This window comes from Condylostylus longicornis, unplaced genomic scaffold (assembly GCF_029603195.1).
Source record: "Condylostylus longicornis isolate FDR11 unplaced genomic scaffold, ASM2960319v2 ptg000033l, whole genome shotgun sequence".
NCBI classification, from domain to species: domain Eukaryota; kingdom Metazoa; phylum Arthropoda; class Insecta; order Diptera; family Dolichopodidae; genus Condylostylus; species Condylostylus longicornis.
In genome coordinates, this window is record NW_026578002.1 from 1,401,036 (window position 1) to 1,418,469 (window position 17,434).

Genomic DNA, 17,434 nt, shown 5'->3' on the forward strand with positions numbered 1-17,434 from the left:
TATATATGAAAAATTAGTATTAAGTGCATTTATGTACAAACATATAAATATGTATATTTATATAGATCAATTGCAAAATGAAATCTCTTTTTCTTTTTCAATAAAATAGTTTGATTTAATATTTAATAAAATTAAAATTCATTTTATAAAATAATCAATAATTTATGCAACATTAAAAATTTCATTAATGATAAAAGAATTTTGTACACAATTTCATTAATATTCATTCAAAAAACAACAATAAATCAATTCGAATATTTTATATGACCATAATAAGTTGGAGCTATTAAAGATGAAATTGGACTATCAACACGACTCTGATGCAATGGTGATGATGTCATTGAAGTTAATGAAGGTTTCCGTTCTAAAACAGCACTTCCCATTGTAATTGGAATTGAGGGTAATGTTCCCATCTGTGGTAACGATATTGTTCGTAAACCTAAAATTATATTTTTAATTAATAAAATTCTTTAATTAATTAAATACAAGAGAAAGTAAGTAATTGAAAGCAAATAATTGTAATAATGTTATATGGTAATGGGACCTGGTTTATACAAAAAAGAATTATTTACGAATAACAAACACAGAACTCTCGGACATTAATATAGCCAATAACAGAAGAAGTCATCATCAAAAGAAACAAATGGAAGTGGATTAGGCATACATTTCGAATGTTGCCATCCGCAATAGTAAGGAGTGTGAATCACGGTTAACATGCAAAAGGTCAGTCAAAGCGGGATTTGTACCAACTGGGAAACGTGAGCAGAAATAAAAACATTGGTACAAAATAGAGTTCAATGGAGAGATTTTGTAGAAGCTTTATGCTATCAAAGGGTGAAGCAGATAAAACAAATTTCAAATTGGTAACTTTTCAATATAATTACTAATTTTTCAAAATTGAAACACTTAAATTCCCTTATTTCTTCTTCAATATTAATTTCACATACTTAATAACAAATAATAATTTCAGCAATAAAATTTTTATAAAATTAATTTTTTTTGTAAGAGTTCTGTCAATTTTGTTAATTTCAATTTGAAAAAGGAAATATTATATATTTCAAGTGTATGCAAGCAAGCACATCTCATAAGTATATTTAAACTACTCATAGTTAGACTCATCTATGTAAAACTTATAAAGAACTAATATTTTTAAGAAGTACTTAAAAATATCAATGCCTCATCATAAACCTTTCATTCGTAAGTGTAATTTAAAATTATATTTAAGTTCATACGTACGTACACATAGTGTAATGCATGTTTATATGTACGTAAATTGTGTAAATTCAGAAATGTTCACAGAGTACGCAATATTGTTAGTACTTATAATTGAATTTTTCAAGTGGTCTAATGAAGTAATAATTTTTATTTCATTATTTTTATAGGAGTATTTTAATAAGAATTAAAAAAAAATTATATTTGCATTTTAAATAGAAATTAATATTAAATTAATGTGTGAATGCCTTTTGGATATGTAGGAGGTTGTAATCATTTCATTTCTAATTAAGATATCAAAAATTAAATTGGGCTCACAAAAATCTAGAAATTTTTAATATTTCATAATAAATTGAAAAGTTAAATTACTAAAACAAAAGATATATGTATAAAAAGAATTTAGAATGAAAAATGACTAATAGCAAAATTGGCTATTTTAACTTTATATCCAAAAGGCATTCTAAATATGAATGTATACATATGTACATATTTCTTTCAAATGGGAAGATACACAACTTCAGTTACGAATTTCCTCAAAATTTAATTTTTTTTTATTTTTTGTTATTCTTAGTTCGCTCCTGAGAGGAGCATAGGGTTGGTACACGATATTGTAGATAACCATGAATCAGTTTCGTACGTCATTGAGTTTAGTACGTAGGTGACGAGCCTACTGTAGTTTTAGATTAAATATTTTAAGGTTATTGATATTTACTATTTGATTTTGCTGGTATTTTTTGATTATTGGATATAATTGAAATATGCGGCAATTACCTAATATAAAGTTTTTATTTTTATATGTAATGAGTATAAAGCTATACATATATAATATTGAATATAATTTTTATAGTGGACTTTGAATCCGAGATCCTTTTGTTAAAGGACCAGTGCAATAACCATACTGCATCATTGGTCAGATCGCCATTGGCCTCAAAATTTTATTAGTGTACGTTTATCAAACTATACTGAGGAGCAAAACTTATATTGAATTGCGATTTCTAAAAAAGTATAAGTTTTTGCAGAAAAAAGATGCCTCTATTATCTAATTATCATTCTGAAATCCTGAGAACAACTTACTATTATTATCTAAATTATATCCCGTTGCAGTTCCATATTGATAAGCGGCATAATCCATATTTGGATTTGTTGCTATTGCCCCTGGAGGCGGAGAATTATTTTCGTGCTGCTGATGGTGTTGCTGCTGTTGTTGTTGCTGTTGTTGCTGTATAGCAGATGTATGCATTATATTTGAATATTGTGGTAATGTCCCATTGCTTGTCCAACTATCTACATAATTACCCGGTGGTGTATGATAGTCAAATGCATAAGGTTGATGTGTTGTAGTATAACAATCCTTTTTAAATTAAAATAATAATTTTTTAAATTTTATTAAATAAAATTTATACATTTATAATAGGAAATTTTTATACATACTGGTAATGCTGCACTATCATAGTGACTTGTTGTATAAAATGCTGTTGTTGCATATGTTTTCATTTGTTGTGTTTGATGTTTTCTTTTAAAACCTCTTGGACGGCGTCTTAAACTGCTGTCATCATCAAACATATATTCAAATTTAGGATCTATTGTCCAATAATGTCCTTTACCAGGTTTTCCAAAAGCAGGATTTTTTTGAATTTTCGTAAAACATTCATTTAAGCTTAAATTATGCCTTACAGAATTCTTCCAGCCATCATATTGACTATTGCAAAATCCGGGATATCTAGAAAAGAAATAAACAACAAACTTATTTTAGCTACCAATAATTCAAATATTCATTATAAATATTGATAATCAGCCCTATTATGAATTTCGTTCGTAGCTCTGAAATTACGAAAATTACGAATTACTAAAATTCTGCTCTGAATATTCGCAATGGAGTAATCACAAATTACGTTCATAGTAAAAATTACTCTCAAGTTTACGAATAGTCGTATTAAACTTTCAAATTTTGGATTTTTTTTGAGTTAATCTACCATAGCTACCATGAAAGGAAATGAATTCATATTGCCAAAATTTTTTTTTTTTTCAAAAATATTCAAAAACTTTTTAAAAATATTCTTTTGCATGAAAGTTATTCACTGAAAAAACAACCAAAAAATATAAATAAACATTTGATACAGTTGAAATAAAATACTGATTTGGACACTCTGAAAAATGACACTGTCATTGGTGATTCATAATCTCTACGAAAGAAATTTGTGATCATTCAAGTCTACAAGTGGAAATCATGATAGAATATGTAACGATCGATATATGCTGACTATTATCACAGATTAATAATATCGGCATCAAATCACGATTTAAATAGAAATAATTTTTCTTAGATTATATATTTCTCTATTTCTACTCTGGGGTTATACTCCAACTAGCATAACGTACTATGTAGTGCAAATTGCTATCATGAAGTTGACAATTTGTTTCTATAAAGTTTGATATAAAGCTTATGTAAATATATATGAGAAAAAATTTTAGTCACATAAAATAAAATATTTATTTTCTAATTTTTAAATTTCTTTAATATAAGTTTAGTATTTGGATTGCTTATAATTTTTAAACGATCTCGTCGCTATCAATAATTATCAACAGATTCTTTGATATTAATTTGCACATAAAACTCAAAATGTACAGAGAAATTTAAAATTTTTATTTGATTTTAAAGGTTGGATCAATGTTTCGGGTAATTCTCTACTAGATCTACCTAATCTTAAAACTTAAACTATGTTTACATAATCTTAATGTTTCTCTATTCAAAACAACAAGAATTTATCAGTTAGAATATTATATAGAAACGGTTCTTACAAGAGCAACAATTTTTGGATCGACTATCAAGTGCCAATAATAAACAGGTGATAATCTACAAAAATTTTAACGTTATAAGGTTTGAATGGTCCAATAGTTTAAATTTTTTCTTGAAAACAATTTAAAATAAACCAAATTCATAGCCACGAATTAAAATATAAAACATTGTGGTTGTAGACAGTCTCAATATCTATGCATATCTTGGAATAAATAAAATTCGACTCTTATCAAAACTAATCCGAACGGCAACGACACTCCACCTTTTCGGCCAGTTTGTTTCAATGGCACGGGGTGGGAAATGTATACGTGGCTTACGAATAACACGTCTTAAGTCATGTATACATTTTTATAATAAAATTATAAACACATCAACAGTCTAAAATCTTGATGTTTTATTGAAAAATTCATTATTTATGAAGGAATTCCTTAGCACTTACAGGCAGACATGAAAACATACTTTAAATAAACTTGCCCCAACTATATGTATCCTGCTGTAGCACATAGTATATCATGTGCTTTAGAATTGCGATAAATATTTTGATATATTTGCAAATTATTAAAAAAGCAATATCAGTTCAGCCCCTTTCTGCTGCTCACTAAGCTTGTGTACTTGGAAAATCATATACTGACGGCATAATTCAAATATTATTAAATATAAAAATTAACTTTTCAGCACGTTTTTTAAAAATCATAACTTGATAACCTAGCACAGTCACAAATTTTTGAGACTAAGGCTCCACCGAAAAATAGTATGTAAACATTTTTTAAAACTAGTCCCTTTTTCCGTTGTTACCCTCTTCGAATGAAATCCAAGCTACAAAATATAAAGTCTTTATAATATAAAATATAAAGCCTTTATAATATATTATTACCATAGCATAATATCTCATATATAACACACTCATACTACTATCCTTCAAAGCATTAATAATGAAAATTATATTACACCTAGTGACCCTAACTTGTTATTGCTAAGTAAAAATTTAACTACTCATTGAAATTATTCAAGTGTAAGAATTACTACCAGAAATTCTTATTAAAAAGTAAAATTAATTGAAAATTTTTTAAATCTTAAAATTTTCGAAATGGATAAAAACCAACTCACTTTCTCCTTAAGTAACTATAAATTTCACTTAATGTTAATCTTCCATCCGGTGATTCCTTAATAGCCATTGCAATCATATTAATATAACTTATAGCAGGTTTCTCAGGACGACGTTGTCCTGATGTATTCTTCTTTGTTGTATCTGGTGTTGTTGTACCATTTACAGATGATGATGAAGTTGTTGTACCAATTTGATTGTTATCATTATTCGTTTGTTCATGATGGTGATGTTGATGATTAGAATGATTACCATTAATAATTGATTTTGTATTTGGTGATGAATTATTTTCATAAGTAACTGAATTCATATCTAATTGACCAGTATTATTATTATTATTATTACTATTATTATTATTTGTTTGATCATCAATTAAATTTGTTGCTTTTATAATTCGAACTATTGTATGAACTTCAGATGATACCGGACTATTTGATGTATTATGTAAATTATTACAATTATTGTTACCACTATTACTAGTATTATCACTATTACTTGTATTTGTATTAATTAAATGATTTGACTCAATCATACTACTTGAACAATATTTAATTGTTGATGGATGATTATTAAAATGTGATAAATCATTTGAATTTAAATGATGTACATCATAATGTTGATCTTGTTGTTGCTGCTGTTGAGGTTGTTGATGTTGTTGGTGTTGTTGCTGTTGCCGTGGTGGTGAATATGATGCTGAATCATATTTCATAATTAATGGTGATGATGATGAAGATGTCATTTGCATTGTATTTGGCATCTGAGATATTGTTTGATTATATGTGGTATGTATATATAATTGACGATCAATAAAAGACTTATCATCAATATAAGGTGATGATGTATGATGTTGACTATTTGGTGAATCATTAATCCTTTGCTGATCACATATTATTTGTGAAGGTTGAATTATATTTGACGTTAATCCACGATATAAATTATGATGGGATGAGCTAGAATCAATATGCTCTTCCGTTTTAATCATTTTTGTTTTTTATTTTTTATTTTTTGCCAGTTGAAACTAAATTTCTTTTTGATATATAAATAAAAATTTTTTAAATTATAATTTAATTATTTTATTCTTTTTATATAAGTAAATTATAAACTAATGAAACGTTCTCCGACGCACTTTTAATTAAATCGAAGATTTTACACACGAATATAAATATTAAGTCAACCGTGACCAACACGTTCAACAAAAGTCTGAAGACTAATTCGATAACGCCTTAAGTAATTTACGTAAAACCAGAGCTAATCGAACGATAATTTTTTCATCATTTTCATTTTCGAATTTGTTATTTTGTTTTGATTATAATTGCCTCAAAAATATATAATTCTCATTTCACATTCACATATACGAACGCATATTATATTCACAATATGTATAAATGTAAGTATGTACATATATACCAAAAATATACTAATGTGTAATATAAAACTGTAAAATTTTTTGAATGTTTAAAATTTTTTTTTCTTTTTGGTTTTTTTCTTGTTTCTTCTTTTCTTTTTTCTTCTAATTAATTTGAATCTAAAAATAGCCATTTCATTGCCCATTAATGTTTCAGTATTGGTGGATTTTATGTATGCCTGGATTAAATCACTCACCATTTTGTTTACACTTTTATAATAAAAACGGTATCATCACTTTGTTCATATTCTGTTTTTGCTTCTCTTGCTCTTTTTTTTTTTTATTTCTTTTTCAAGTTTCTTTACATCATGCATAATTCGTAAGGCTCTGCATTTTTTATTTTTCTTGTTTTTGTTTTGTTGTTTTCATTTACCGTTTGCTTTATATTTTTGAAAGAACCCCCATTGTGATATTTAACGGTGATATTTGTATCTTTTTAATAGGCAGAAGCAGAAGCTATAAGGAAAAAAAATACATACTTTTATACATACATGAAGGTATGTACATATGTATGTTAAACTTTTAAATGAGGAAAAAAATTAGGTGCACATTCGTTTAGATTTTAATATTAAATTGTTAATTTTTATATTGGCTTACTTGATTCGATCACAATTTTTTTGATATTTTAATAATGTTTAAATTGAAATAAAATATAGTAGGTACGCATATTTTATATAAACACAAAGATAAAACTTGTTTAGTTCTAAAATTGTTTTACACGATTGTAGTGGACTTGGAAAATATGAGCCCTTTAGAACAGAAGTCGTATGACATATTGGTAGAATAAATTAGCGCAGAAATTAACATACCGTGATGACTTCTGTCTGACATTTTCTTAAACCTTTGTCGGGAATCAGGCTTTAGGAGAAGTGGTTTTCAAAAAAATTTTCTAAAAAAAATTATTGTATTGTGACGTTTTCAACTACCTGTTGTATGATCACTTTTTTTTTTATTTTGTATAGGACATCATATTATAGGGCCTTTTGGGCCTTTGCTCGTCAACCCAAAGCATCTATTGTGATTATCACAATGCCTACATTAGCATACTCTAGACTCCCGACAAATTGCTGGTCCTGATTCAGACGAACATATATTTTGCCAATTCTTTTCAAATGAATAATCGAAAGATAATTTCCACAAAACATCGGTAATCCCTATGCTTTGCCGACTAGCATGGCCGATTCCGGTAAGTATTGAAAGCAAAGGTAATTGTTCTAATAGTCGAATCTGACCTAATCGTCACAATCATTCAAAGTGCGCAGGACCTTCGCAGGCACCTCAAAGTACGGCTCCGACCCCATAAATGACCCTGCTGCCTCCCTACGTTATCAGACTGTATTTGATAACATATTTTTTGATACCTCAAAACTATCTTTGAAATATACGAGTAGTATCTGGCAAAACTGGCTCCCAAAAATTTGTTCGCGATCTGTTCAATGGTATGTATGTATATCGCATGATTATATTTTTCTTTACTACTTTCTTCTTGAAATTTTCTAGACTTGGAGCCTATCTTGGAACGGTTTTTTTTCTAGTATTGCTCACAACTTCACTATAGATCTTTAGAGACTGGTGTAATTAAGAATTTTATTTTGGATTTACACTATTTACCTTGATGAAAGTTTAGTGTCAATTCTGTGTGATAGAAAACATTTAAAACTTAGTCAGGATTTTCATTCTATTTTATACGTTTGAAGTTTTATATGTTTGACGTGTCATATAAAACTTCAAACGCCTGCATAAAATTATTACCTTCGTCTTTATACTCAAATCTTGCCCAAATTATATATTGCTTCTTTTTGTTACTGCTAAATAAAATCGTAAAAGATTATCATAAAATCTTATCGGAATTCTCAAAATTCTTTATATAAATATAAAGTAGACATGTACAAATTTGTACACATACATAAAATATTATATACATATGTATGTATGCATCTATATTTTGAAAATATATGAAAAATAAAATATTTTCATATACATTTAAAATAACGCTGACATCGCGAAATAATAATAAAAAAAAAAATTGAAAAAAAGCAAAAGTATAGAAAACGATTCTCTTTTCCAAGTTTCATATTTTTTATTTTAATTCTTAAAACGTGTACATTGGCACATCATTAGCATGCTGTGAGACTATTAAAGAAAATGGATTCTTTTCTGACTTTTCATTAAAAATATACAATATCATTTTCTGACTGGGTGGAGCTATTACTTGTTCGGAATATGTGTAAAAGAGTGTTCATATTAAATTATAAAAGGTACGAGTATAGTATAATTATGATACAATTGATTCTATATACAAATTAGGCTGAACGAAATTCATTAAGAACTTTAATTAACAATTAAATACCCTTAATTTTTCTGATAAAATAATTTTTAACATAGTCAACGTAGATAGAAAATTTTGATTTTTTCAAAATAAATTATTTTCATATATTAATATAATTTATACTTTTTATAAATAATTTATAAGTATTATGGGCAATTCCTGACAAAATAGTGTCTAAACTGCTACACCCTAATGAAGATAAGAACGAAGATTATTTAAGGAAGCTATTGAAAACTAGTGACTTCTAATTCGTACTGATTTTCGCAAAAAAAATTAAAAACTAGTCACAAGCGAAACATTAATATTTTGGATAGAAAAAAATTTGCTATCTTGAGTATAGCAATAAACAATAACATCTGAATGATAAAATTTGGAATTTTTACATTTCAATTTTACAAGATTATGAACATTTTTTGGAAGTGCTAATTAAAATTGATGGAACAGAATTTTACTTTTGGGTTTTCGTCAAAAATTATATATGTAGGTAATTAATCAATTAAATAAATTGAATCACTTATATTTTCATTAAAATTTCCAAGTATAGTTAAAAATTACGAATAAATTTAATTCATCTGCTTTTCTATATTTAAATTGTTCAGGCTCAAACTTTTTTAATTAAAATATTTCCAATAATAAACTTAATAAATTGTCAAAAGAGAAGTCATTTTGCATAACACGGCTAGAATACTATCCAATTTCAAATAAAGTACGTTTAATTTAGATTAATATCTCTTTCAGAGCTATATCCCCTAAATGTGCCAGCCAATTTTAAAATTCCAATGTTGTATTTCCGATTTCAAGCGTGTATTGAAGACACTACTTTATGAAAACTATATTTAAATTGGTTTTTGATGTTTTAGACAAACTGCTTACTTATATTCTTAGAATTATATCATAAACATACAATGATATTAAAGAAAGAACTTCAATTTTTGATAAAAGAACGCTTTGTGCATTTAATAATTAAGAGCTAGAATAGAGATACAATAGATATATAATTAAGAGATACAATAGAATTGAAAAAGTAATTCTCTTCAATTTTTGTTGAACTATATTCATGTAAGTAATTATAAGCATAATTATAAGCATAACATATTATATAATTTATATATGTATGTATGTATTTAAAATTACTTTTATAAAATGCAAATTTATTCAAATGAAATTTCACTATTTTACCTTATTTTCGTATAAATAATTTATAGGTGTATGTATATTTATTATGTGTGCAATTTATATAGGAATAACCTTGAAAAATTAAATTAATTAATAAACAAAATTTATTTCATTTTCATTTCTTAAAATGCTATTACATAATTTAAAGCAAATTGTAAGCCAATGAACTCTTTAATTAAACATAATTATTAATGTATTGTATAAAAATCTGGGTTTATCAAAACAAAACTTTCTATATATATGTATATATATATATATATATATATATATATATATATATATATATATACATATATTAAATGTAAGAGTTTCATCACAAAATTTTAGTAAACAGAACGCGTCCACAATTTTTTAAATAAAAATTGTTAATAAAGTTTTTAATCGCTAAATTTTAAAATGTAAATATAAAATGTTGATATAGACGTACACAAATGTACGTGTACACATAAAATATATACACACTTATAATTCTTTATCTTATTCAATTTATATTTGACTAGAAATCTTAAAATTCATAAACATCTTAAAATAATTATTGTAAATATTTATTCCAAATCAAAAATTACTACTACAAAATTATATTCATTCATCTTTTCTTGCTTTATTTCCTAGAAAAGGTTGAAAGATTGTTGATAAAATAATTATATATGCACATACATATATTAATGTTCATTTATATATATACATATATCATAATTTATAATAATTATATTATTATTATAAAGGCGCCAAAAGAAAAAGTACAGTCTTTCGATATTTGGACATTATATAATGAAAATAATATTCAAATTATATATATATATATATATATATATATATATACAAATATATATTACATAACATAAAAAATGAACTTATATTTATGCTGATGCTAACTGTTTTTAATAACTTACATGTATTTCATGTTATTACTCCTAAAGAAGAAATAGGTTAAAATTATCCTTCTTTGTAACTATTTCAATAATTATAAAAGTTCCTTTTAAGGATATAAAACAACACTCTATAGGTGTATAATATTTACTTTATCGGATGCAACAACATATACAAAGGAGTGTAGTATATAGTTATGTAAAGTAATTAGGAGCATTTTTTTTCAGAAGATGGTTTGCGTTCATTTTTTTAATATTTAACAATATATTTAAATTATCATCAAATCTTTATTATTATTCATTTGGGTATGGTTATTTTGAGCTGCTACGCATGTTTTTAATAGAAAACTTCATTCCATTTCACTATATATGCATAGAATCTTAAAAATTAATTTTCGACATTTTTGAATGATAAATATAAAAATCCTAAACAAATCGGATTTAATTTTTCAGTAAAGTTGTATACAGGGTGATTCAGAAAGGTGTAGAACAACATATACCATTGATTAGAGAATCGCAAAGGGGTATAAAACTTTTTCCAAAAGTTTCCCAGATACACGGATTTTAACGAATTTTAACGAAATTTCTATTTGTCTACGTTTGTTTGTTTATTGTTCCGTTCCGTTCTGCTTGTAACTTCCGACAAATATCGGCTGCGTTCTTACTTTCGCCCTTAGACAACGGCTCCCGAAAAACAGCAAAAGTAAATGCTATTTTTTTTTTTCCTTCACTCCTAGGAGAAGTATAGGGCTAGTGCATGATATTCTATCATGCCCTAGTTTCTATAGTCATAGAGAGTTAGCTAGGTAGGTAGTCAGCCTACCGTAGTTTTTTTTTATTTATACTAAATATTTCAGTTTATTAATATTTACTGTTTATTTTTCTTAGTCTTTAGTATCGAATATTATGAATATTTGAAAATTACTTGTATAATATTTATTAGTATTGCATATTAAATTATATACCCGAGACCCTTCGGTTAAAGGGCCGGTGCCATAACCACTGCACCAATGGTCAGATATATAAATGCTATTTACTTCATTTACTTCATTTTTTACTAAATCCACTTAAACCGCTTTGTTTTACCTTATTGTAAATGAGGGGTTCATAAATAAAACGGCGTAACCCACATAAATTTTTCACCGAGATAAATGAGATTTAATTTTTTATTTTTTAAAATACTCATAAAATCTTTTATGTCATGATTTTTTCGAAAACAAATGAGTAAGAGTTTTAGTTTTCGTTTATTTTTACGAAGATATCATTAATTTCCAATCATTTTATATACATTTTTAACGAAAGAGCAAAAATTTTGGGAGTGAGGCTTAGGCCACTTTGCTTCTGAGCCCCTCAATTGAAATTATTGTATATATAATTGAAGAATTTGAATACAAACTAAAGAAGTAGATACAATACTTATACACTTACTACAACAATATATTACATAAATATTTAAATATAATAATTAAATATTTACTATTTTAATTATGTATTTTATATAAACTAAAAAAAAAAATATTACAAACAATTTTACATTCTTTAATTTATTTCATTTTATAAATGAAAATTTATATAAATTTTATTAACTATACACAATCATATTAACCGCAGTACTGAACAAAAAAACAAAAATGTTTAATTAAAATTATTATTGTTATTATATTTTTTTTATCAAAAAAAGGAACCAAAAAAAAATTGGAAATATAATTTTCACATTATATTTAAAAAATTAAAAATAAAAAATCACAAGAAAAGCCAATAAAAATCGTGCCTCTTTCTTAAATATTTATACAAGTTTTATAATGTAAATTGTTTAAAACTATTGTTTAGTTTAATACCGATATTCAAAGGATTTTTATAAATCTATGTATGTGTATGTGAACACAATTATTTAAATATTAATGTAAACTATTTTATACACAATGTGTTGAAATTAGTAATACTTATGTAATAATAATAATGATAATATTATTATTATATTGCATACCGGCCGGCTTAAAATTTTTATACAAAACGTGATGGTTAAATTTATGCACATACATACAAAATATAAACATAATAGTTGATAAATATAGTCTGGTTGTATAAACGAGCATTATATTTTATATACAATATTTTGTTTATTTGTAAACAGAAATGTTTTATTGTTGCATATAAATGTATATAACAATGTATATATATATATATATGTATGTATATATATAATTTTGATGTTTTTATTTTTCTTTTTTCTTTATGTTTTAATCAAACTGATTTGTAGACATAATTACTTAAATCCAGAATAATGTTACTGACCTCTAAACAATAATAAATATAATTTCAAAAAACAAAAAAATTGTATATATTTAAGCTTGTGCATATACATACATACCTACATAATTATATAAATATTGTGCATATGTATACATAATAATATTATGTAAATAATTGTTTTTTTTTTGTATATAAAAATGATTTTTATTTAGTAATAGTTTTTTTTTCATTTTTGCCTCAATTTCATTTACAAATTTTTAATGCTTGTAAACAATTTTCATTTAAAATGACCTTTAAAAACAATAATAACATATTTGTTATACAATATAATATAAAAAAAGAAAAAAATTGTTATAAATAATTGTATATTTGTATATTCTTATCTACATATACATACATAAATACTCAATTATAAATTGTATATTACTTCTATACACATATTTTATTTATATTTTAATTATGTAGGTACAGGACATAAATATTTATTTTAAAATTATTGTAATTTATTTAATTTTTTCTGTATACATTTTACTATATATACATACATAATATAGCCAATTTCAATATTACGATATGTTTACTATATTACGATATTATTACGATTTTTTACGAAACTTTTCTATATGTATATGAAAATGCGTGTGAATGTTTTTATGAAATTTCAAAGTTATTTATTTATTCAATCCTAATTGCATTAAATAACATTTAATTGATGTGTATATACATAAATATTGAAAACCGAGTAAGAGTGTCTAATACGGTCACATTCAATGATTACAACAAGTTTCTGTTATCGTTTTCATATAATCCTCAACATATATGGCAATGGTCAAATAAAACTGGTCAAATAATTAATTTAAAGAGCCAAGTAGCCGCGTTACCTTCGTCCGTGTTCAGTAGGCAATCCTTGTTTGATTTGAACTTTTCTCCTGTGTTTTCCTTTTACCTCTCTTAATACCTTTTAAGTTATCTTCCATAACTATGTGATCCGTTTCATAAATGTGTTTTGCAACCATTGAATCGAAATTCCTTATAAATCCTACTCTCCTTGCACGTTTTACTTTACTTAAATGTTCCTAAGTCTTGTTGTAGCAGGCCTCTTCGTTTGTCCTATGTAAAATTTGTCGCAATTATTGCAATTAATTTTGTACACCCAGCTTCTTTCATGTTTCTTCAATTTATCCTTAGCCGAATTTAACAAGTTCCTAAGTTGGTATTTACTATTGATTTCCGATGTCCGAATATTGTGTTTCCTTAGTTGTTTATTTATCAAGTTTGTACATCGATGATCATAAGTTAAAGACGCACATGTTGTTCTTTGTTCTTTCAATATCCTGTTCTGTTTAAACAACGTGCTCATATTTGCCTGCGCATAGGCAAATATGAGCACCTTGTTAATACATTTTTATATAAAGTATTTTATTCCGAATAAAAGGGAGTTTTCTTTTCATATACCTAAAAAAAAAAATAAAATAAGATAGCTTCAAGTGTACTATTTATTATACAGCTTTCTACATCTGTATAAAGAAAAATCATTTATCGAATAGCAATTTGATAAAACTTACAGCACTCTTCAAAAAATGCAAAATAATATTGCTCAAATTATGCATATTGATAATGTACACCATTATAATACAAGAATTGCCAACCAGGTTGGAACATATACCTCTCGAAGCTTAAGTGGTTTTGATGCCAATTTTAATACTGTCATAACGCAAAAAAACCAGTTGCCAAGTATGTAATTATAAAAATTTGTCTACTAATGCACTACAACAACAACTAAGAGCTAATTTTTTAAATTCACATTACTAATTTTATTTTAACTTCAAAAATTTTCCATTTTTCTTTATTGTTTATTACCGACCGTATTGTGTAAACAATAGGTAAGCATGTCTTACATAGCATGTAAGATTTGTTCGTTTTTTTTAATTATAACATAACGCTTCCAAGCCTTATCGATCTTGCCCTATAATATCTTTGAGAGGAAGCTGTCATATATAGAATGCTAAAAGATATCAAAACTAAACATAATTGATTTTTGATTTTAAAAATGTGCAAATATTTTAAAAATTTTTTTCGTTAAGGTTCGAAGATTTTTTTTTGTTCACTGTATATATTCACATATATGTAACTATATATACTTCCCCCATTTTATAAATAAATAAACAAATAAATCTATTTATATTATAAATGATAAGGACATTTAAATTATTATTAAATTAAAAGTAATTTATTTATTTATTAAACCATCATCTCAAAGCCTAAAGAAGCTCGTACAGAGTTGTTTAGTATATTTTGATTTGCAATATATCAAAAGACAAAAAATTAAAAAGAATTTATTTTCAAAAGTGTTCACGTTAGTGAAAAAGAATAAATCAAGTAGAAGAGAAAAAAAAAAATCTGATGTGGTCAGCACATAACCGACCGCATTGTGTATTGTCTAGTTAAATGAAAGTGTTACAGAATATTATAAAAATGTCTGTTAAATACTTCTTTCCAATTTTTGGGACATTAGTAAGCTTATAGAATTTCGCTTTGTGCTACCCGAATTCCCTGAAATGCTCTCCAGTTAGTTTCGGTAACAACCAGAACTCAAATATCAAATTTCAAGAAATTCCATCAATTCGTTCCGTAGATATGGTGAAAAATGTAAAATCGGCCCGCAGATCAGTTGTCGAGCCCTGATCTTTCCAAAAAATTTATATGTTCATTGTTTTAATACAAGGAATTCATATATTAAATTTCAATGAAATCGGTTGATTATTTCTTTTTATATACACAAAAATGTATATTTGGCCCGTAGTAAACGTCCAGTTGCTGATGCCTGATTTTTTCCAAAACATAGGAATTTTCACGGGCGGTCGAGCTGAGCTTATATATAAAATTTCAAGTAAATCGGTTCAATATTTTCTTCAAAATGTTCAAAAATGTAAAACAGGCCCGCTAAAAAGTGCAGTTCCCGAGGCCTGAGATATACCAAAAGTTGATCAATCCGTGCCATGGTGGAAATAAACTTACATATAAAATTTCATTTATTTTTATTTATCGGTTAACAGTTTCATTCAATTACGTAAATATATTGTTGTTCGAAAGTATAAGATAAAAATTCTTGAACTGCTTGAAGTTGTTTACAAAACTTAAAGAACTTTAAACCACAACTACATATAACATGTATTTTTTTATTTCCTAATAACCATTAACAGAAAACATAAATGAAAACAATAATAATAAGTACTTAAATTACATTATTTTAAATTCTTCACATTCCTGTTCGATGCACAATATATGAATGTAAGTATAAATGTACATACATATGTATATGTATGTACATTTTGTTTACAATTTGCTTAACGCCAAAAGTAATACAACACACATGTAAAATGACAATATTGGTTAACACCTGCATGTTAAAGAAAATATTCCCCTGTTGTAACATTACGGCGTTATATGAAACTTTTATCATATATTGATTACAAAGCATAATGCAGATTCTGATACCTTATACACTTTGCTACAAATTAATTTATATTGTAATCAAATTACAAATACAAAATTACTAACAATTGAAAATATTGAGGCTGATAACAATTAAATGCAAGTGTAGCCAACAAGTTACTATACAAATCACGTGATGTAGACGAAGAACTTTATGCATTATCTTAGGTTTTAGAACATGTAGTGAACATATAGTGTTTCAATATTGTTATAAAAAAACAATTAATGACACAAATTCTAAAAATATTTTCCTAATAAGTAGACTCGGAACTAATTTTCTAATTTAATTTAATTTTCTTTTAATTTTCGTATTGAACACATTGACATTATTTTTTTATTAATTTCATTTAAAATTTAAATAATTATGTTGAAAAACGCCCATTTTCTAAAAATACTCAAAAACCGCTTTTAATATTATTTAATTCTTAAAACGCCTCTAAAATAAAAACCTGATGTCACACTAAAAATTCTTTCACCAATCAGCGCATTTTTTTCCTTTCTCTTTAACAAAATTAATTACCTATGGAAAAAGAAATAAAAATAAAATGAAAATGCCGCAAAGGTGAAAAGATTAAAATTTAATGGCGTATTTTTATTCAATTTTTTTTGTATTATACTAGATGTATAGATGTTTGTTCATATACATTTTATCTGTATGTATGTATTAAGTTTGTTTTTGGTTTGTTTAGGTCTTATATGTTATAGAAAATGAAAATACGTTGAAAGTGCAATTTAATATATTTTATGATTAACAATTAAAACAAAAAATAAATTCATGAAATTTATTTTGTAA

At 25.6% G+C, this 17,434-nt stretch overlaps 1 protein-coding gene across 1 annotated transcript; it reads right to left on the reverse strand.

Moving 5' to 3' along the window:
* Window positions 1-245: 245 nt before the first annotated feature.
* LOC129608625 (forkhead box protein biniou) lies at window positions 246-6,096 on the reverse strand. The gene is made up of 7 exons (XM_055520259.1): window positions 5,722-6,096; window positions 5,592-5,637; window positions 5,539-5,542; window positions 5,117-5,458; window positions 2,644-2,932; window positions 2,287-2,563; window positions 246-439 (listed from the first exon to the last, which is right to left on the reverse strand). The coding sequence occupies exons 1-7, from the start codon at window positions 6,094-6,096 to the stop codon at window positions 246-248; spliced, it is 1,527 nt and encodes a 508-aa protein (XP_055376234.1).
* Between the last annotated feature and the right edge of the window lie 11,338 nt (window positions 6,097-17,434).